This window comes from Mastacembelus armatus, chromosome 14 (assembly GCF_900324485.2).
Source record: "Mastacembelus armatus chromosome 14, fMasArm1.2, whole genome shotgun sequence".
In the NCBI taxonomy this organism is placed as follows: Eukaryota; Metazoa; Chordata; class Actinopteri; order Synbranchiformes; family Mastacembelidae; genus Mastacembelus; species Mastacembelus armatus.
Genome location: NC_046646.1, coordinates 14,861,900 through 14,885,391, shown reverse-complemented (window position 1 = coordinate 14,885,391; position 23,492 = coordinate 14,861,900). Strand labels below are relative to the sequence as shown.

Here is a 23,492-nt window from a genome sequence, read left to right as displayed (position 1 = left end):
TTACACACATGCACACACACACAGTGCCTCTGGCTCTCATGCCCACCATATGGGCTGATGACTGCTGAGGATATTAACACTAATTTGCCCGCATGGGCGCACTGTTATTTTCACTGTTGACACTTCCACTGCTAATGACCATACCATAAACCCATGACAACTTCATGTGGGCTAAGTCCACTTAAAAAAAAAAAAACTGTCACACCATAGGAGCCATGTTTCTAGTGGCAGCTCGCAGCTGTTTCCAGCAACAAAGCAACAGCATTCCCTCTACACATTACCTGCTTACAGTGAAACGGTAGGCAAGATTGCTGACTGATGTTAGCATGTAGCTAGCAAGCTAGCTGGGGCTTAGCTACAGTTAGCTGGTGGAGGCTAAAACTTAGCCTTCGTCGATTTCGTTAACCGAAATGACAGGCCTAATTCATGCTAATGCTGTGGGTGAGAAGTATAAAGGTACAGTACTAATGTTAGCTAACATGTCGTCAGCTCTAAAAGCCTGAAGATATCCAGCTGTTTTATGTGCACGGTGGTTAGCCATGGTGCGAATCGTCAGGCCGCAAGGATACTTAGCTAAGTTAGCTAACGTTAGCTCAATTTGTTATGAACTTGTAGCAGCGTGTTACCAATTGAAAACAGCTACAGAAAAACCTATTTATGATCACCTGAATGCATTACTATTAGCTAATGGTGGAATTTATTTGAATGTAGCTGTGGCTGTTTTTTCAATCAGTATTTTAGGCTCAAAATGTCCGGTAACGTTTTGTTAACCTGACTGGATTTTTCCCGATTTCCAGTATCTCGAATTTGATTTACAAGTAAGTTTTTTTTTCTTTTTTTAACCTGGTTATTTTAGGCACCAAATCCCAGCAAATTGTGATCTTTACACTTAGCTAACATTTTTGTACAGATTAAGCAACATAGTGTAACGTTATATTAACTAACTGCTAGTTAGTTCTGTAAGTGCTGGTAGGTGGATTATGTTTATGTGGCAGACCGGGGTGGTGGTTCCTCTTTTTAAGAAAGGGGACCGGAGGGTGTGTTCCAACTACATTGGGATCACACTCCTCAGCCTCCCGGGGAAGGTCTATGCCAGGGTACTGGAGAGGAGGATCCGGCCGGTGGTCGAACCTCGGATCCAGGAGGAACAATGTGGTTTCCGTCCCGGTTGTAGAACACTGGACCAGCTCTATACCCTCCCGAGGGTGCTCGAGGGCTCATGGAAGTTTGCCCAACCAGTTCACATGTGCTTTGTGGACTTGGAGAAGGCATTCGACCGGGCCCCCGCGACATCCTGTGGGAGGTGCTCCAGGAGTATGGGATCCGGGGCCATTTGCTGAGGGCTATCCGGTCACTGTACCAACGGAGCAGGAGCTTGGTTCGCATTGCTGGCAGTAAGTCAGTCCTGTTCCCAGTGCACGTTGGACTCCGGCAGGGCTGCCCTTTGTCACCGGTTCTGTTCATTATTTTTATGGACAGAATTTCTAGGTGCAGCCAGGGGCCGGAGAAAGTCCAGTTCAGGGACCACAGGATCTCATCTCTGCTTTTTGCAGATGATGTTGTCCTGTTGGCTCCATCGAGCCAGGATCTCCAGCGTGCATTGGGGCGGGGGGGTTTGCAACCGAGTGTGAAGCGGCTGCGATGAGAATCAGCACCTCCAAGTCCGAGGCCATGGTACTCAACCGGAAAAGGTGGCTTGCCATCTCCAGACCAGGGGAGAGATCCTGCCTCAGGTGGAGGAGTTTACGTATCTTGGGGTCTTGTTCACGAGTGAGGGAAGGACGGAATGTGAGATTGACAGACGGAATGGAGCATCGGCAGCAGTAATGTGGTCGGTGTACTTATCCGTTGTGGTGAAGAGGGAGCTGAGCTGAAAGGCGAAGCTCTCGATTTACCGGTCAATCTACGTTCCAACTCTCACCTATGGTCATGAGCTTTGGGTCATGACCGAAAGGACAAGATTTGGATACAAGCGGCTGAAATGAGCTTCCTCCACAAGGTGGCCGGGCTCTCCCTTAGAGATAGGGTGAGGAACTCGGTCATCCGGGAGAAGCTCGGAGTAGAGCCGCTGCGCCTCCACATCGAGAGGAGTCAGCTGAGGTGGCTCGGGTATCTGTTCCAGATGCCTCCTGGGCACCTCCCTGGGGAAATGTTCCGGGCATGTCCCACCGAGAGGAGGCCCCGGGGAAGACCCAGGACATGCTGGAGGGACTATGTCTCCCGGCTGACCTGGGAACACCTCGGTGTCCCCCCGGAAGAGCTGGAGGAAGTGTCCAGGGAAAAGGAAGTCTGGGTATCCCTGCTTAGGCTACTGCCCCCGCGACCCGGCCCCGGATAAGCGGAAGAAGATGGATGGAACTAAAATTGCACAAAACTTGGCCCAATTTTAGATATGCATTTACTGTATGTACTGTAAATATTTTAAACACCATGAACTGCATTGTAAAAAAAACAAAACTCAGGTTTATAATATTTAAAAATAATTCACTTTGCTTTAATGTAAAGGCAAATCATACAATATAAAATGTGAAAGACATGAATTGATTTGTTTTGAAAATCACTTCAGTTTATTGCTTTTGATCCATTAGACAACATTCTCTTTTAAGATATACATTTTTGATCAACAGGATTATTTCCTGACCTAATGACAGTTTATTAAAAATAGCAGTGTAGTCAAATTTACATTTAAGTCTTAATTACTGGTCCATGACATCCTTTAGTATAGAGAAATACATATTTTTTTATTCTGATTCTGGCCTTTTAGATAGTAAGACAGTTTCATTGTCCAGTTAACAAGGTCAAGATTGAATGTGTTTGATTTAAGATGGTTAATATTTTAGTTTGCCGCTCACAACTTAAGCCATTAATTCCTCATTTGGCAAGACCTGGTCTCAGAGTCTCCCAGTGTACTTCAGTGCACCAAAGACACCACCACCTGAAAAAAGATAAATGCCTTTAAGTTTTCATCATCTTAAACACAAAGTTACAGGTAAGAGTTGTCCAAGATGAAATCCCTGCCTACTATTTTTGTACACTAGATTTAACTTGTCTCAAAATTATGATGTAAATGCTTGCAGGTTTGACACGATGGGGTTTTTTTTTACTTTACAACATTTTGATTCAGAGTAGCTTTTTATGTTATTTTTTTAATTTTTATTATTTATTCTATCTTAGCATTTTTACCTTTTTTTTTGTATAATAAATTATCTTAATATTATGCGCACCCTTCCTTTTCCTTAACTTTAGCTACAACCAGAGGTACTTTGCATCTCTTGATAGATTTATTTGAATAAGGAGGAATTAGCAATTATTCAGATGTTCAGGCTCCATAAGGTGGTGTTAGTGCCAAGAATCCAATATCAAATTTTATTCTTGTTAATGGATAACAGGATTTTATGTTCCTGAGGAAGCGGAACTGAGCTGTTACATAAGACTGGGTTTGTGTGTACTCACCAAGTACAGCGACCCCAGCGATAGAGCCAATGGTAATACCAGCTATAGCACCAGAAGAAAGCCCTTCTGATGAACTCTCTTCCACAGGCTTCGAGATAGTGATTTCAGATTGTACTGTAGCAGCAGAGCTTGATACTCTAGTATGTGTAGCTGAGGAAGTGGTGGACTGGTTGGTAGTGGCAGCAGTAGTTGGGCCACTTGGCCCAGTTGTGGCTGTGGTGAGTGTGGTGGATGGGCCAGGTGTGATACTTATTCCATTTGATTTAGTTGAAGTGGGCTCAAGCTCAGTAGTAGCCATTATAGCAGGAGGTAATGTGGTTTGAGTCAGTGCTCCACACAGAACAACTATGTTAAGAAAAGTAAAAAGACAAATGGGTTGATAGAAAATTATTAAAATGTTCCACATGTGATGACATGTTAAAAATTTCTGTAAATGTTTGAAATACTGAGCCGTACATTACACAAATGACAGGTCATAATATTTAGGAACTATACATATATATATATATATATATATATATATATATATATATATATATATATATATATATATATATATATATGTATGTATATATATAGTAGCAATATATATTTCTATATATAGCAATATATAATGACGTCAGTAAAACATCTTGACAACCCTTTTAACAAACATTATTAACATTTATGACTGTGGAGCTCTGGCGTATAAACCTTCACTTTCTATCATCAACCATTAGAAAATGTTACAACATTGCTGCAGATCCTGGACCATATCTCCCCACAATTATAACACCATTTATTATAAGTACTACATGTTCATTATAAACAGAAGTAATTCTTACTTGCTGCGATGGCACAAGGTTATTAAATGGCATTAAATGTGCTCTATATCATAGTTTGTTTGTTTTTTTCACTACGTTCCTCTAATAATTTATTACATCCCTCCACCATGTTTTCTCCTGTCAAATCAAATGATTCATTAGGTCATCTAATAACAGGTTAGATAAGTTTAACTTTTATCTGTTAGCAAAGTATAATTTGGGCAACGTTTAGGTGAGGGATTGGTAGTACTTAGGCTAATAAGTTTGTTAAACTGCTAAAAAAATCCTACTGAAATGTAGGAAGTTTTTTTGTTATATCCTAAATAAAAACTGAGCTGAATACTTAGAATTGCAAACATGATCCTTCAGAGCTTTTGTTAATGATTTATAAACATTTATTCTTAAATCATTACCCATATTAAACATTTTACAACCCAGCAACAAATCTTTGTACAATAAATGGAATCCATCATTTTTTGAAAGTTCTGTAGAGTAAATATGGATGTTATTTTTACCTGTCCCAAAAATGCAAAGAGTCAGTATAGTAAGGTTCACTTGCATTGTTACAGAGTTATGAGACTGCCACAAAATCAGGAAATAAGTGTCTTGAAAGCTGATCATGAAATCTCGAGCTGAAACGCAAAAGCACAAACATAAAAGTAGACTTTATTTCAGTCTGAGCTCACATGTAATATGTTCTGCCCTCTATCTACAACATTAGATCTTGTCTAACTTTCCTCAGTCACAAACAGGAAATTTATCTTATCCTGCAAACCACATTGATTGTACCCACTCCCTTTTATCCATCCATCTATCCATTATAAACCGCTTATTCCTACCCATGGGATACACACTGGGTTAATTTTTTTTCAATTCAGTTCACTTGTTGTATAGTGCCAAATCACAATAAAAATCATCTCAAGGCACTTTACATAGAACCTATCAAATCCATTATAAACAAGCACTTGGCAACTGTGGAGAGGAAAAACTCCCTTTAACAGAAGAAACCTCCATAACAACATTCACAACCAAAGGCAGTTTAGAATCACCAACTAATTAATTAATACGCACCCACAGCTTTTGGACTGTGATAGGTAGCAGAAGTACCAAGCTAATGTTTTTGTGATCATTTCAGAGAAGTTATTCCAACCAACTGTTTTTTTCCACATAAAAGATTTTTAATGCAAAGTATTTACCAAAACTAGTAGATAGATATTTATATTTTCCAGATGTGTTTGTAAGATTGATTTAACTGTGATGTATTCACATTTTATCATTATTCCAGATTTTGTCTGTACAGATCTTAGAAAATGTCATGAAGAAAGCAGTCTCTCACCTGTTAAGCTGGCAATGTTGACTTTCAGAAGAACAGAAGATATTCTCATACACCAGGTGTTATGACCCCTTCATCACACCACACCCTCATCTATAGCCCTCCCAGCTTTATGTGTGCAGGTGTGTGTATGCTGTAATACATCACCACTGTTCAGTCAGGAGGGCATTACATTTATTGATTTGATAGGATTATAAATGCTTACCACATGGTTATATTTGTTTTTTATGGCTCACTCAATGCTGAGTGTTTGGTTGGAAAGTACACATCATCTCCATGTGTTTAAAAGCCAGTAGAGCTGGGCATGTGGGTAGACTAAGCAGGAATTGCAGCCTCATGGCAAATCAAGTACGAAAGAATCTGTGGCATGTGAAAGATTAGACTACTTTGCTTTTTCAGCTTCAATAACATGTCTGTAGCAGGAAAAACGTAAAAAAATAATACCTTTTAAAGAGTCTGGTAGAACTGGAAAATGTCAGATAATCTATAGGGTCATGTAGTTTATATTGAACATAGACTGTGGTCACAAGAAGAATGCCAGCATTAATTGTTTATCTAAAATGACTGGTGTTTAGTCTGCCACCACAGACAGCTTCCAAATTCATGGTAGTGGTTTGCCAAAGTCTGATTGTTAATAAGACATTTAGGCTACCATACATTTGCCACATGCCAAGAAAATAAATAACAATACACCATATGCAAGGTGTTAGGTTATAGAAACTGACTAAGTGAACTACTATTTACTTTCTGTTCATTTTCATTTAGCTTGTCCCTGAGTCTGCAGCACTTGCTAGTTTAGCCAGTTAGCATCAGTAACTGAAAAAATAACTGTGTCTCTGGTTACAGTTTCTGTGTCCCTCAGTTTGTTCTGCTTGGTGAGCCATTCAGCAGACTGTGACTAAAAACACTATCACCATAGCAGAGGACCATGTCATTTACATAGATACGGTGGGGAAGAATATGCCACTTTTTTCCCAGAGACCAACTTTTGTCAAAAATAAATCCTTATAGCTAAGAAAACATTTTCCCCATCATCAGTCAATGCAAAATATGCATTATGGACATTAAACTGTAAACTGAATTTGTCTAGGCCTAGAAAAAACTTTATCTATGTATCTCAAGTATAGTAGTTTTCTGTAAAAAGTCCAGTACAGTCCAGTAGGGGCCAAGATAGTTTCAGTCTTCATCATTAGCCTCATGACTCAGATACCCAATAGGAAGGGAAGAAACGTTCTGGCATAGATACTGGGCGAACATGTTATGTTCAAATAAAGCCATTTGACGAGAGCAATTTCTGTAGTACCGGTACTTTTAACGTAGCCATTTTGTGAAATATGCTTATTTGTTTTGTTAGAGTTAGATAAGAAGACTGGCATCATTTTTTAATGTCTCTAAAGCACAAAGACTAAAAAGAAGGGCACACTGCTAGACTGTCTTTCTGCCTGACAGCCCTTTTAAAGCTAATTTAACAGCAAGTTATATTGTTTTTGTTTAAACTACAAAAACCCTAGTATAAAAACCATAAAATGTTTATAAAACGATTATAGTGGCTGAGCAGGTCAGAAATGTACTGTAAAGCCAAACCATTAAGTGATACCCTAGATAGCTTACCAATCTGTCTCAGTGCTGACACACAGAGACAGACACTCACATACACAAGGGCAATTAGGAGTGTTAAGAGTGTTAATCCAACTGTAAAACAGTGTTCACACCTACATTAGAAACAGTTACATTTAGGTCTGGAAAACATTAGAGATGGCTGTGTTTTTGCACAGTATGTATTCTGTAAGTTTTAAAGAACCTGTGACAGTGCTGCTTTACGCTATGCTGATAAATTGGATATTAGCTCTTCAAGGCAGATGTGTAGACACAAATACTTATATTTTCATGTAATGGACAAAACTGTTACCAAGGAGAAAGCCTCAAACATCTCTGCTTCATATTGATTCTGTCAGTGTTAATGATGCTTGCTGCATGTCTTGTGTGACCAAGTTAGCTATTTGATGGACAGGGTTAATTGTTTTATTTCCTACTAATGGGAGTATTTGTTGTTGTACACTGAAATAAAACCATATTCACTGAATATCAGTAAATGCTTTGCTGTCTTTGCTTAAGCATTTGTAAAAGTTTTTCAAAATGAAATTTTGATATATTGACATATATCTATTGTAAGAAGCAAACCCACAAAGTTTTTTTCTCATCTTAAGTATAATGCTATAATTCTGAAGAGATTAGTCACCCCACTCTATAGGTTCTCTCATCTCTATGGAGTTTAAGTAGCGTTATGGCTAAAACAGTTTAGGTTCAGGCACACTCGTGTTATGGGGCAGCAATAGGCACCTGTTTTCAGCCAAAATGCACAGCAGAGTGCATGCACAGCACAAAAAGTCCAAATAAATGATGTTTTTCTCTGTTTGCCGGATAGACAACAGTTTGCTAAAATGTTCCATAAGACGAACATACAGTGTGTCAGTGTTGTGTTTGCAGGTTATTGTACTGCCCCGAAATGGCCAAAAAATTGCAGGTAAAGTTTAGAATGCAAGACTTGGAATTACTAATTTTATTATTACTTTTACTAAATGTGTGTGGTTGGGGGGGGGGGGGGGGGGTTGCCTTACTTTTAGAAAGCAGTTCTGAAAGATGTGCACAAATTCTTTACTGAAGTAAAAATACAACACTTTGTAAAACGATCCATTGCAGTTCTTCATTGAAAATGTCATTTAAGTAAAACCAGGTAACAGGATGTCCTTAATTCCACCATTTATTCCAGCGTATTAAAAGTAAAACTACTCATTGCAGAATGTCCCATAATTACATCACAAGGTCCTTGTTACTTATGCATTAATGTGTACGCAACATTTCACTGTTAGTTGATTACGTCAACTGTTGTTTTTTTCCCATTAAAGATTTATCTCGGGATTCAGATTAATTCTTTTTAATTAATCGTTGTTTGGTTTGTGAAAGTTGAGTAGAAATATTAAAATGATGGAAATGCTCAGCTTTCAAGTAAACACACTTAGTTGTGTTCCCTTCACTTCATAAAAAAATCCATAAAAACTGAAAAAATGTTTACTGAGTTGTCACTTTAGCGTGACTTCAGCATGATTATAATAAGTTAATAGAAAAATAAAAATTTAAAATACCACACATTTGTAATAACAAACTGGCCTTTTTCAAGCTATCTACATAATTAAAAAAAGATGAGTAAAGTTTGGCCTTCAAAGTAAGATCATTGACTATTATTCCACCAATAAAACAAAACGATTTCCCACCGGAAGTAATAATCTGCCTCCGGTGTTGTGTCAAATTCTGTTTCACCGTTAGGATTTGTTTCCCCTTCATACCCAGCCTGAACCTCACCTTGTCCTAACCATAACCACCGTTTTGTGGTGGGCTAGGTGAACACATTTGTAACAGTGAGCAATAGGTCTTGACGGGGTAACAGATTAAGGCAACACACAGTGATGACCTTATTCTCATAGTCTCCGCAGGAAGTTCCGTGTGTTTCATGACCGTTAACTCCACAGTAGTGGTGCTGCTGCTGCTGCTGCTGCTGCTGAGAGCGCGCGTGTGTGTTTGGATGGTGGACCGTTCCCGGTGAAAAACACCAAACCCCAGCCGAAAGAAAATGCTTCACCGCCGCCTGTAAGCGGACGAATCTCGCGGACGGGAGAGAGTGAGGTCTCCAGGCAGGTTTCGAGGAAAATAAGAGCAGGATGTTGAAAGTTTTAGCTTGTGGCGCCGTAGTTTTTCCCGGTCTCTTCTTAGCTTTCAGAAGAATCCTGCCCTGTGTTTTCAAACACTGGAGCGATGCCGACGTGGTGCTGGTTAGTGAAAGGTAAACCAGCTAAACACTTTATGTAACATTAACTTAACAGAATAGCACATAATCTTGATTATATTTAACGAATACCATCTGAGCATTTTTACGGCTTAAACCATGTACCAGTTTCCCCCCTTTAGTTATGCTAGCTTGTTTGTGATTTTTTTTTTTTGGTAATGTAACGTTAACGTTAACTCACTATGGTCACCGTTGGTGACATTGATCTGCCATTAACGTTAACTAGTTAGCTATTGTTTATTTTCTGTAATTGGCGTTTTAAAATGAGACCTTTTATTATCAGTGTAACGTTACTTCTGATTCGCCATTATTGTTTTTTTGCTAACTGGATACTAAGAATCCCAAAACAACCTTTACAAAAATGATTTGCAAATTTACATGCGAAACTGGCTGCCTGCACGAATATAGGCATATAGTTAGTGAAGATCGAAAAATACCAAAGCATAAGTGTACATTGAATCTTGGTAAATATGCTTTAAGAAGTGTAGTTGAGTTTCTTCAAAGGATAGAGGGGATTAGTGACTAGTTACTCTAAAGCCAGGTTAACATGCATTTTTTCACGATCCACATGATTTAAGTAGAAACTTACTGACATTAAAATTTGTGTCCACCACTGGTCTCTTAAATTCACAGCTAATGACCTTTTCTGTAAGAGCAGAACAAACCTATGTTTGATCCATGTGTGGTTATAAACCTGAAAACAAAGTAAATCATTATACCTACAGTCTCTTTATATCTCAAGGGTATTTAGTTGCATAGTACTAATAATTAACATTGTGTGTGTGTGAGACTGGTGACCTGTCCAGGGTGTACCCCTGCCTTTCGCCCAAAGAGAGCTGGGACAGGCTCCAGCAGATCCCCATGACTCTAAATAGGAATAAGCGAGTATAGATAATGGATGGATGAATGTGTGTGTGTGTTTGGTGGGGGTCAGTGTGACTTACATGAGCACAGCTCAGTTCAGTGCTCATTTGTACGCTGTCACTCTTGTTAATCCTCTTCTGAGCTCTAGTTGGGTTCAACTGCTGAGTTAGCTATGCACTGGAAAGCGCTGAACCCTTTTCCTGAATAATACTTTAACTTAATTTCTAATGCTCATATAACCATCAATGTTCTTACAAATGTCTCTGCCTCAGGGGATGTCACATTGCTTGTTCTCCCTCACTAAACCAGCCTCTAAAATCTACTGTATTTATTGACCCACACAGAATCTAGGCTTGGATCATTTCAGTGTCTTTGATTTTGGTGGGTCAGTTTCAACTGGTTCATCAGGTTGAATGTTCACTAAAAATAATGATGCTATTTGTAGTTCCTATTTAGTAAAGTCAATATTGATAATTCTTCTTCTAAAACTCTTCTTTGATTGCTGAAAGTGATCCTTTTTATATGCCTTGCCGTCTCCTATTAAATACATACAGTGACCTTAAACAGTAATTACATGTCAGTTAACAGTAACTTGCGGCTGATACATGTAATGCTTTATTTTTGAAATGACAAGTTATTGTGGTTAGTCAGATAGCAGACATTTACACAACTGTGAAATGTCCATGTAATTACTGCATTTTATGCTGTTTTTATCAGTTATCAGTAATATTTGTGAGTTTAAGAGAGACTGATGTAGTGTTACATGAAATGCTGAAAAGGATTGCACCGCCTCATAAAGTTCTTAGAGCGGGTCATGCTTCGTAATTAAGAGTGAATATGACAGTTTCCCTTGTTAAAGCCATCTGCATGTGCCCATGTCTTCTTAACTTCCACATCTCTACTATGTGTCCTTGCTAAATAATTTGTTTGTGTCCACCTTAGATTGGCTGATGATGGAGATTTTTCCTTCAGTCTCCACCCTTTTTTCTTTCAAATTCGTAAAGTCACAAGATAAGCACAGGTTTTGAATTGGCTAATTTGAATGACTTGAATGTAGGGCTGCATGATTAATCATTTCACGATCTCGAACTTGATTCAGACTTCTGTGTGATCTCATTCTTACATGATGACAATTCTGCCATGTTTGCACTGGCAGGGAATCTGTTGCATCAAACTCAGTGCTCCCTTTTCCTTGCTAAGCCATGTCAGCCAGTGACAGGAAAGGTTTACATCACATGACAAGCTGTACATAGGTAGCCAAAAACAAATACAACATGTTTGACAGGATGAAAGGAAAGACACATTATAAAATGAGTCAGACATGACAAGAGCTTTCCAGTGAAAGTGGGAAAGTGCACTTAAATAGCACTGTTAATGCCAGTGTACTAGTGTTAGTATGCTAACATGCTGCATGTAAGTGATGCTACATCAACTTTGCTTTAGCTTTACTTTTAGTAAGTAGTTAGCCTGCTTTACTTTCCCTGTTTGTTAATGCACACTGGGTCATGCACACTGGGCACAAAAGTGGCAAGGCTGGGTGCTTAGATTTTTTTCACATCATGAGCTTGGTCTGCCATAACCTGTATGTGTCCATTTTATTTAGAAAACAGAGAAATAGATAATAAGTGTCAGCAGCAATGACTACCAAGATTGAGCTGAGTAATATTTTGGAAGTGCTGGAAAGTGCTGAAACAGCAAATTGTTTGTTAACTCTTTTTGCCTACTCCATACATATTAAAAAGTTTGGGAAAAGGGAGGTTACACAAACAATTCATTAAGAAGCAGAACTGTCGATTTTTTTTGTTGATGTATTTACTGCTATCAAACTGCTGAAAAACAATACCTCTTTTTGAAAGGTTTTGTTAGGGAGAGTGTGAATGGTTCTTTTTGCCATGAAATGCACTTTACCCTTTTTGCTTTTTTACCTTCGGTGTCACCTTTTCTTTTGCCCCACTACAGCACAAATGCAACCACAGACTATATAGCCGATATACTGGAGGAGCAAAAAGAACACCACTCCTGACTGTCAAGCACTATGTGTGTGACAGAACATGAAAGAGCAAGTGGTCTATGATTAACAAAACAGTCAGTAGGAAGACTTGGTTGTAGTGCGAGGAAAGCTGTGGTTGTGCACTGGCCAGATGAAGCAGGAAAGAAAAGACAGCACTGCTGAACAAGGCAGTGGACCATTCTTCCCTTTTTCTCTCCACATGCTCCTCACGCCATCAACCTCAACCTTTCATCAACAGCAAAAGAGGGGGTTATTAGCGGACACACAATGAATGGGCTGTGTAAAATCTGTCCCTTGTGACCATACAGCTTTACCAGGGAGAAGGTTGTGGGGTAAAAGTGTGTGTTTGTTTGGGGTAGTAGAGAGAAACACCAGTTAGCTTTACACCTCAGTCCTGTGGTTTTCTGGTTGCTTGTCACATGGTCTTCATTGCCTAAGTGATGCCGGTGTCATGGCTGCATTCCCATGGAGATTGGTGTGAAGTGACATCAGGTTTAAGCAGGAAACCACACAAATCCACTCTTTGTTTCTGAGTCTGACCATTTGCAATACACTACAATTTGTTAAACAGAGAAAGAAAGCAGTCTTTATTAGCCTTGTAAAACTAGTCATTATTCACAACAGGGCTAAAAGTTTTAAGCTTTGCTTGCGCTAAAGGGATTCATGGGTCCTTTCAGCTCCTAGCAACTTAGAATTGACACAGCATCAGCAGAGGGTTCAGTTTTATGCTGTCTGGGCCTGTTCAGGGTGACTTGCAGTTTTAGACCAAATTAGACAATTACTCCTAGATCTAGTTTGGATTGAGTCTTGCTGTCTTTGAGTCTTAACTGAGTCTAGACAGTCCGACTCCATGATTCTGTAATCCCTTTTCTGTTTGGAAGACTCTACTCACTATACAGTACTAATGAATAAAAATACAGGACATTTGTGATGGTGAAATGAATTGATTACAGTCATAGTACAGTATTAATGCTTAACTGTTGCTGTTGGTGGTTATGTGTAGGTGTTGATCTATTGGATGCAGCATGAGGTTGAAACCTTTAGTTTTAAATCATATTAATATTAATTGGTGACTGTTAAAAGGGTGACTGTCTATTAGGGCTACAGTAAATGGAATGAATGACATGTTTTCTGATTATTAGCTTACTACCAGTGCTGCAATGGTACAAAGAGAACTTGTCTGAGCAAAATTGGCCATTCCTAGTTTGAACAAATTGGTTATAGAATTAAGTGCCATGTTTATAATGGACAAAAAATACAAAAAAAAAAAAAAAAGATGAACCATTTAAAAAAAAAAAATCTACAGCTCTGACTTTTAACTGAGCATTCATTGAATTTTCTGATAGACTTAACTTGACATAAAATAGGTGTGAGGCCTGTAAATGTTATGTATACTATATCCCACCTCACACTTTGAAACTTCAAATAGACATGTACCAAGTTCTCCTATGTCACAGGTCTGTTTATAGATGAGGAAAGTTGAAGCTGGGTACTGCTAATCTCACGATGGTACATTGAGCTTGGAGATCTGACTGCTTGAGTAGCTCACCTGAAGGGGCACTTTCATAAACTTGATACAACAGGCTGTGCTCTGCATACAGCTATGAAATGCATGGAGGGGCCTACAATATGGTTCACTTTAAAAGTAGTGGGAAGAAGTAGAGTTTTGCTCATCACTGGTAAAGGTTAAATCTACTGTATGTATACCTACACAGTATGTTAGGGAACAGTTACAGTGATCCAATGCTTTTAAAAACGAGTGCTGATTACAAATACATAAACAAAGCAAAGCCATAATATGCATTTTGTAATGTACTGTAACCGTATGATTAATGAATGATCATGCTCAGTCACTTTACATGACCTTTCCCTCTCTCTGTTTTTTTTTTTTTTATATGTCTGTCTCTTTCTCAGACTGGTGTCCTCTATCCATGCCATCATGGCAACCACAGCAGGAGTCATCGTTGTGACGTCATGCCAGGGAAATGCCATAAATGACAGGTTAGGCTGCATGTTTTCAGTCCCCTTTAACACTTGGTAGCTCACACACATTTGAATCCCAAGCAAGTTAGTGTTCGTTTTAGCATAGCCTTAGCCTTCCCATGCAGTTTAGGAAAGTGTGACGCTAAGCTAGTGCTAGCCTATTAATCCTCCTGAGTCAGCAGGCAGACCTGGGCAGGCCGAGTTTCAGGCTCTTAATCTGTGCCTCCCCTCCCCTTCACCCACAGGGCTTAATTCCTCCACAACACTGCTCCGTTCTGCTGTCCTGTGACGTGCATACAGCCAGGGGCTTATCAGACACATGCTCCAGAACCATGAATACTCTAATACTGCATTACAGTTCGTCACTTCATTTAGCGTTTTTTACCTTAGTTGTAACTTTTACAAAGTTCTGCAGTGGAAATCCCACAAAAAAAAAAAAACCAGCGGACAAATACTTTTCTCTAATTTTAGTGTAACCTCACATGTCTTGCATCCTTTTCACTGCCCTCAACACATATACACAAGCGAGTATGTGCACTACAGAACTGGCTCATGCTGTTGTTGGCTGCTTTGTGCCCTACTGCTCTTAATCTCCACCCACTGACCTTAAGAGCTAAAGAGCACAGTGAGAGGTCAGAGGTCAGTAGCTCAGCTCTGGCCTGCAGCTTTACTCCATTCTGTCGACATAATTAACCATCCTGGTAATTGGTGCTCATTAGAGTGCTGCAGCTGTCCAAGCTCTTTATTATACTGTACTTACATAAGCCTGTCTTAAAATCTTTGCATTCTTCTGTGAGAGAAGAAAGACGTAGAGGTCAGATGAGTGTCTGTTTATTTCAAATGAAACTAAACGTCAATCAGTTTACCATCTACCACATAGCCTTAACTCTTCATTGGCTATGAGATGACCAGTTTTTTTAGGTTAACAGGAAACAAATTAAATGTTATCATTAATGTTGTATATGTTGTTAAATATTTTGAAATAGTCAAGTCCTGACTGAGACACAAATATTTTCCATTTAAATTAAATTGATTCATGGTCAGTATATATGTATTATCCATTTGTCCTGCTTACCCTTTATATAAAATAGATGAATGTGCTGATGCTTTTTCTTCTTCAGGCACTGGCTCGCCACCTACTTTGTCATCTGGTATGGTGCGCCCTATATGACATATGACATCTTTGCCATGTACCTCAGTCACTACCACCGCTTCCGTGTCAAAGGGCATGAGGACTACAAGCAGCATTCACTGAAGGCCGTAAACTCCTTCATTCACAAAGAGTTCCTGTTGGTGCTGCATCACATTGCTCTGCTCACCATCCTACTGCCTATCACACTGGTGAGGAGGGGATGGGGGGGGGGGGGGGGGGGGTGACAATAAGGGAGACAGTATTGGTAAGGATGTGTTGTGAGTAGTCAAGACCAATAATAAATGATAAACCGAAGAGCAGGCATTTCTATTAGTAATAGGTCACTAGCTTGCTGTGTCGGCTGTTGGCAAGATTCACCGGCATGCTGTGCTGGAACTAAAGTGATTAGCATCACATCACATCTTCATCTACAGTCTGAGATTACTGGATGTTTACTACAGCTGTCATGGGTCTCATTGGTTTGTTCAGTGTGTTAGAATAATGCCAGTTTGCTAAATATTTGTGGAAAATAGGTTATTTAAAGAGATATAGTATACTTTAACAGTAAATTTACACTTTCTTACAGAATATTAGAACAAGTTGATTAAATAATTAGTCAAATAATAAATAACTATTCAATTATTTAAAGCATAGAATAGTGGTTTTTATGATTTTTGTGTTTATTTTATTATTAAGGCAGCCAAACAAACATATTAGAACAACTGCTTAATCACCCGTAAGAAAGAATGTCACATCTCTATATGACTGTCCATCTCAGAAAGCCAAACCAATATTAGGCCTGTTCTTTGCTCTCTTTTTTTTTTGCACTCTTTCTGTACAAAAGATTGTGGCCTCTTTGGGTCCTCCTTGGCTGGATGTTTGAAATGACTGTGGTAGGCGGAGCTAGTTTACAGACATTCATCAATAGAAGTGCTGTGAATTGCGGACTGTCACAGAGGGTTGTTATAGTGATATACCAATCATGTCCAATCTTTTACATGCTTTACCAAAGAATGTGTAAAATCTTAGTTAATGCACTTTATGGTTGCATTATTTCTCAATGAGTATTTAGCAGCTTAAGACCTGCTCACTGCAATGGGTTACATATAAAGTAGTTTTCAAGCCTGCATCTGCATTCCCATATTGAAATAAATATGCCTATGTGCTGCCTGGCATGAAGGGAAAATGAAAACTTGCATAATATGAAGTACATCAGTGTGCAAACATGTTAATCTACTTGGTCTTCAAAACATCTATTATCTTCTGGCACTATTATGTACACAGTATGTCAGAATTACTAAACACAACCAAATCATTTAACAACACTGAAACTGTTCGTAGCAGTTGAGCAGTCTTTAACACAAAATCTTCAAACTGAATTCACTGTACTCACAGTTGTCTGAAACCATCAGTATCAGCTACACTCCGGCTCCAGCTAAGTACATCACTTGTGATTTAGATGACAGTGAAAGTCACAGAAACAGTGTGATAACTGTTTTACAAATTGTTGGCTGCTAAGCTACTGACCTTATAGGTAGTGCTTGCATGAGCCAAGGTTAGTGCTGAACAAAACATTTTGAATCAGTGACAGACTGAACTTAATACTAAACTGTAAACACAATGAGTGCTGATAATTGTCACTGACGTACTGAAATGTATCTGAACAGTGATGCATTTGAGCTTAGCTTAGAAAAAAGTGCATCAGTGACTGCTAACCTTTGAACTCACTTAAACAATTGGTAATCTCACATTACAGGTAATGAAATATCTTATTCATCTTAGAAATTCCTCCATAATATAAGTAGTGTGTTTTTATCCTACAGAGTCATTTATGCTGGGCTGTAACTTTCTTTCTTTTTGGCCATCCTGTAACACTAAACTAATCCAGTGACATTGTTTAGGTGGGTTATTGGCACATTTAGTGAAGGATAAAGGAGTTGGCATGCTTGTTGGATTTTATTTGCATCAGCACCCTAAACCCCCTTCTCTCACACATTTCCTAAGTGAAAATGGGGAGACAATTTTTGTAACCTTTTCACAGATACAATGGAACAATCGTGCAAACCTGCAGCGATTGGTCGAGTCTGCATTGGTAATTTTCTAATGTGTTTTATGGGAGGAAATGATACAGTCCAACTCAGTTCAAAGGAACAAGGGTTCAGGCCTCAAAGGAGTAAACAGCAGGAAAGGAAAGAACAGTACACAACTAATTATTGATGGCTTTCTTTCTAACAAATAAATTGATTCTTCATTGTTTTCCTTTAAATCCTTGAATTGTAAATGCTGTAAAGGGACTTGTGAAAGAATGGATGGAAAGAGAGAGTGAAAGGTGCAGGCTGTTTTCTGCTGCGATTCAAGTGTTTGTGGAACGTCAGGCGAAGGTCTCAGTGCACACAAAAACATCAGAGTTCAGCAGAAACATTTTGTTTTTACAAAAGGATTGATATACAGTTAGCCAGTTAAAGTAGATACAAAAGAGAAAGCATGCAACAAAAGAGGAGAGAAAGTGTGGGCCTTTTGTGCAGGTACTACTGGAAAATTGAAACTTACTGAACTGTTAAATCTGAGTTTACAGTTTGAACAGTAAAGTATGTGAGGAAAACTGTAGAAGGACTCCATGTTCTGATTAATGACTTACTTTGGTAATTTCACCTTTGGTCATAAGAAAGCCACTTCATACTGTATTAGAATCGTATGGAGAGGTTTACCCAGAACCTTATTATCTCTATAAAATATAAATTTTAACACATAGTGGGATTGGTTTATTCTGAATATCATCCTAGAGCAACCTACCAGTAGCTATTTATATCCCACAGAATTTACTGAAGCCTGTAACATAGCTGCTTTCTTTTCCAAGTGGTATCCCAGGTTAGCAGACCAGATGCAGTGGAAACCTGGCCCTTTGTTTGCAGTGGCAGTCAGTGGCAATATGATATCACATTACCCTACATTATTCAGCTCCAGCTGCAATCATCCTCTCTTTTCTCTAAACTCACCACCCCTCCCTTTGTTTCTGCTCTTGTTTCTTTACTCATCAACCTCATGCCATTCTGGCTTCCCTGGGTAATACATGAGCTGGCTAGGAGGACAGCTAGAGGTATACTGTACCTAGAACACCTGAGGGACTACATATCACATTTGAAAAGGGAATGCGGAGGATACCCAGGAAGGATCAATTGAGATACACGTTTAACATTCATCAAATAATTTGGGGATTCAATCCAAAACTGAAATTACCCTTTGAATGTCAAATTGTCATGTGGACTTGTTTACATTTAGCGTGATGTTCATGTTCCCTTTCTGATTATTAGTTTTAAATAGCTAATTATTGATATTCATCAGGTTGTAAAGAAACATTGTTGTTGTAAGACATTTTCAGCCAGCTGTAAGTAGAAAATCCAAAGAAGTCCTTTCACAGATGGTAAATTATCAGACAGAAGCACAAGCACCCACTGGCTATTCCAAGTGGGTCATAATAATGTGCCACTACTCAGAACTCTGGGCAGTTTTTGAATTTTACACAACCAGTATATCTCACATTACAGCTATGTGATTATGGTTAAAAACTGCAGAAATGACTCTGTTGAAGCAGTGGGTGTTGAGTAAAATATGGGCAGAGTAAAATTACAATAATACTCGTACAGCATCTCAAACACAAATGGACATACAGTAGTATAAAGGCACCACAGACACTGATGGCAGGTGGTGTGAGATGAGGTAGCCAGGGAGTTTGTTAAAAGTGGTGTAAAGTTTCCACCTGTGGTCTCAGTCATCCTTTCATGGGCAGATGGCAAGGCCACGTCTGTAGCCGCTCATGCTTTATGCATTATCGGCATACAGCAAGCTAGGCTACCAAACAGTGCTTGTCTTTTGTCTGGAGTCTCTTTATCCATCTGGACTGACTCACCTATTCTAGGATGGCCTCTCTAACCACATAGCACTATGCCACTGGTCAATATTTGAAAGCTTCATTCATTAGTTATGTACAGGACTGCCCAGCCCACATCTCCCTGCCTTTTTTGCCATTTTGAAGTTGTGGTTGAGTAAGACATCTTACAATATCTGATCTCTCAAGATCTTCTGGATGTCAGTCTTGAATTGAATTCATCTAAATGTAATTTACTATTGAATTGCACTCAGTAGATTAGTGCCTGTCAACATTTGGTGGCTGTACGTAACTGCTAATGAGGAGTACTGTAGAAGGACTGTACAAGGGCAGTACATAATTGTGCCTCAGTTAACACTCTGTATTTATTTACAAATGTGTACTTACAGATAGTCCAGCATGGAATTCTGTTTTGTTTTGTCACAATAGTACCTGTTTTGTACAAAATTTGAGAATAGATCTGTAATTGTTTTTGCAGTTTTGTGTAAATATACACATACCAACATCCATATGCAACAACTGGCAAGACAAGCAGAGTCACTGTGGATAAAGAAAAATATCGGCTTTAGCTTTATTTCAGTGACATCTTTTAGTTGTCCTCCCCTCAAGTGCTGTTGTTGACTGATAACTGAAAAAAGACTGTTGAAATCCTTTCAGAACATTCCCACAACAACAGATTCTCACTCACAAGCTCTCTCAAGACATGTTACAGAGAACACTGTAGGACATCATGCAAAAGACTGTACAAAGTTAAAATAAAGGAAGAACTGGATTCAGGCTAAGTTTTTTTTTTTAAACTATTAAACACATCCCATATTGGATTCACAGAGGACCAGTGATCATGGCGATATATTGACTCATGTGAAAGCCTCAGCATATTCCCATTGAGATTGTCCCAGAAGTTGTCCTTGAATGTCAGCTGTGTTTTTTTTCCATCCATGTTTGTTTGCTTACACTGTGTGTGCTGTGTTTGTCTGTTCCTTAGTTCTTCAGAAAGGACCAGGGGGATTTCTTCATTGGCTGCTTGTTTCTAACAGAGCTCAGCACGCCTTTCGTCTCCCTGGGGAAGATACTTATTCAGGTGAGACACCATGTACACAAGTGCATTCACCAGGCACATGCACCAGGCAAGTCTTAACATCTGTGTAGTAGCATTTTATTTGATATTCTCAGAACTAAAGATTTTCAGATTTTAGTTAAAGGAAGCATAAGATTATAATGTCAGCAAAGTTATTATGCAGCAAGGCTAGGAAATCATCTGTTAAACAAGTGACCTTCCAATCATAGGTTTGCAACTGTGGATTTGTCCACAAGCCAAAATAGCATGCATTGGGGCCTACAAAAAGCAAAGAGCTTGGAGGGAAGTGAGGTTTTTTTTTTCTAGCCCAGAAAACATGTGGGCTTTTTTTCTAGATAGGCCATCTAGCTGAGCACAAGCAAATCTTTCTTCTCTGCTTTGTAGTTTCTGCTCAGGTGCAGTGCCTTACACCATCAAAAACCTGAGTATCTTCATTTCATTTTGGATGTAGCTTGTCACTGTACCATCAATAATTAAGCTGCATGGCTCACAAAAAAACCCCAGAAAAACATCAGTCAGTAGTTTTCAGTTAGGAAGCACTGTTCACTCTCCTTGCCTTTTAACCCATCTACTGCAGTAAACGCCTTCATTAGTTACACCCATAGAGTCAGCATTACATCTTACACTTAATGAGCACATATGTGTTATATAGTCACATGTACATGTAGAAAGCAGTAATCCAAGAACAGAAGAGCCTGTCTGTCTATCCCAGTGAAATCAGTGGCCTGTGTACTTTCAAGTCTTTGCTGACATCTGGTGTCAGCTGAGAACAGAGCAAAGCTTTTGCTTTTTTTGTGTTTAAAAACACTCCCCTCCTTCACACTAGATCAACACTAACAGAAACTGCCTGATGTTTTTATGAGCTCAACAGGAATGTTGATAATGGTAAATAAATATTAACTAGTATTAGAAAAATAAATGGTGTCTGTGCCAAGTGTTAAGTTTGATTCGCTGACATATTTTGCCCCATAGACTCTCTTAGCATCACAAGAGTTGTGTGTGTAAGGCTGATTTTACACTAGTAATATACTCCTCTTGGAAGTCAGCAGGAAAAGCCAAGGTGTGTTATTCCCAAGGTCCAGCCCCCATCTTTAACTTGCAGTTTTTAACAGCAAACTACAATTTAGACTGATACACCACTAGTGATTTCTTAAAATTATTCCATGGATATTTTTTCAGGCATGCTACTTTTACTGCGTAAAGTCACAGTGACATTGCAGTTACAGTGTTGTCAGTTGTGTGATGTCTATCTGAGTGCATGGTATCAAATTTATGTAGATACATCTGAGTTCAAAAAATGTAAAAGAATTATGCAAGCAGATTTTTTTAATATATTAGTCAGAAACCAAGATTTAACTGAACAAGGAAACTTCTGTTCTCTTCATTCACATCCTCTCTCCATCCCTCCTTGTCTCCTCCACCAGCTCAGCCTCCAGGATTGCTGGCTTCACAAGTTCAATGGTGTCATGGTTCTGTTCACCTTCTTTATGTGCCGCATCGCTCTCTTCCCCTACATGTACTGGATGTACGGCCGCCACTACAGCATCCCACTCTATAGTGTGCCCTTCCACCTGCCGCTGTCTGCTAATCTGGGCAATTCGTGCATCCTAGCACCTCAGGTCTACTGGTTTGTCCTGCTTTGCCGAAAGGCGTACCGTTTATACAAGCGGAGCCGTAGGCCTGATTCAACACCTTCAGCTGCTGTCAGTGACAAGTCTAAGGATGATTGATATTCAGTTCATGATTGATCAATCTAGCTGCACACTCAGATACTAATGCAACTACTTCTGCAGAGACACTAGTTTTAAGACATTTTAAATCCCACCATTGTAGTACACCAGGACTTTCTGCGATTGTCTCATAACTACTGGGCAGTTTCCGCACAGTTTAACTCCTTTGTTACTAATCTGCTGCCTCAGTGGACCTCTCCACTGTTCAGTTATTTTGTTTGCTTTTTTGGAGGGGGCTCCAAAAAAAAAAAAAAAAAAAAAAAATTGGCTTCAGTAATATGCAGTGTAGCACTTCAGTAAGTGTAGCAGATTATGCATCTGCTTATATTTTCAACACTGAAGAAAGCCATTTTTGCTTCACTGAGACTAAACTATTGAGTCTAAGCAACAGAAACTGAAGAGTAGCTTCCAGATATCACATTATCTCTTACTCCTACTGCGTTTACAGCCGGTGTGGATTTTGTAGGTCTGTTACAGTGTGGTTCTGTGTGGCTGTTATGACAACTTGTATTTATTTTAATGGCTTTGGTGTAATGTGTCTGATAGTTGCGTTTTCTATCTCATCCATTCTACTTTGTTTAAAAAGAGAAGAATTTGGAATAGCAATGAGGATACTGCAAAGTTGGTAAAGATCTCAAAGGGATCATCTTCTGCAGACGTATAGATCAACACACAATGCACTAACTGCTGTGTGTTTAAATTAACTGCAAGTGAGTACAAGGATTGGCAAAATCCATCTGCTTTGCATGTTATTATGAGTGTTTTACTTTCTTCTACAGAATATTTGGTTTCTTGCTACCTTTTGAAGCCACATCTTTGTTTAGGTGATAGTGGATCATTATAGCCACAAAAATGCTGCCATGTCCACAGCAAGAGCTGATGTAGGGAAATTCAAAAAAAGACAGCCTGGTCAAATGACACGGCTGTTGAAGATTTGTTTTCTCCTGTGAACTGTCAGATCTGCCGTTCAGATCACAGAGGAGGTAGCACCTCACACAGGGTGTATGTACCTAATGTCTTTAGACCTTATGCTTTAGTTTAATCACAAAGTTTTTTAATGTACATGTAGATATTTTAGATAAAGCAGAGACAGCCATAATTTATCATGCATCAGGCTTGGACTCAAAGTTGCAAACATTTATCCTAAGGGCCTTCACTTCTGATCTTTTGATCTTGAAAATATGTTCTTCATATCCAATATTAAATCAGACTTTTATTTTTTTTTTTTGTTGTCTCTCAAGAAGAAAAAGTGTATATGTATATGTTTTCATCTGCAGCTCAGTTGACCAATATGAAGGAGTTTTCCTGTTTAGATATTTGGTAGGTTTGTCACTTAAAAGAAAAAAAAAATTTGAATGCAGCTAACATGAAAATATTT

General features: G+C 38.9%; 2 protein-coding genes across 2 annotated transcripts in view; one reads left to right on the top strand and one right to left on the bottom strand.

Annotated features, from left to right (window-relative positions):
- Positions 1–2,611: 2,611 nt before the first annotated feature.
- On the bottom strand, positions 2,612–5,689 carry LOC113143353 (uncharacterized protein in LEU2 3'region-like). Its single transcript, XM_026328936.1, has 4 exons — positions 5,593–5,689; positions 4,772–4,888; positions 3,454–3,798; positions 2,612–2,935 (listed from the first exon to the last, which is right to left on the bottom strand). The coding sequence occupies exons 1-4, from the start codon at positions 5,639–5,641 to the stop codon at positions 2,892–2,894; spliced, it is 555 nt and encodes a 184-aa protein (XP_026184721.1). The 5' UTR covers positions 5,642–5,689; the 3' UTR covers positions 2,612–2,891.
- A 3,451-nt stretch (positions 5,690–9,140) lies between these two features.
- LOC113142726 (smoothelin-like protein 2) overlaps positions 9,141–23,492 on the top strand; it is a 29,268-nt gene continuing 14,916 nt past the window's right edge. The window contains exons 1-4 of the mRNA XM_026327902.2: positions 9,141–9,427; positions 14,220–14,306; positions 15,410–15,629; positions 20,292–20,387. Of these exons, the coding sequence (XP_026183687.1) occupies positions 9,306–9,427; positions 14,220–14,306; positions 15,410–15,629; positions 20,292–20,387 (525 nt within the window). The 5' untranslated portion in view covers positions 9,141–9,305. The remainder of the gene's footprint in view (positions 9,428–14,219; positions 14,307–15,409; positions 15,630–20,291; positions 20,388–23,492) is intronic.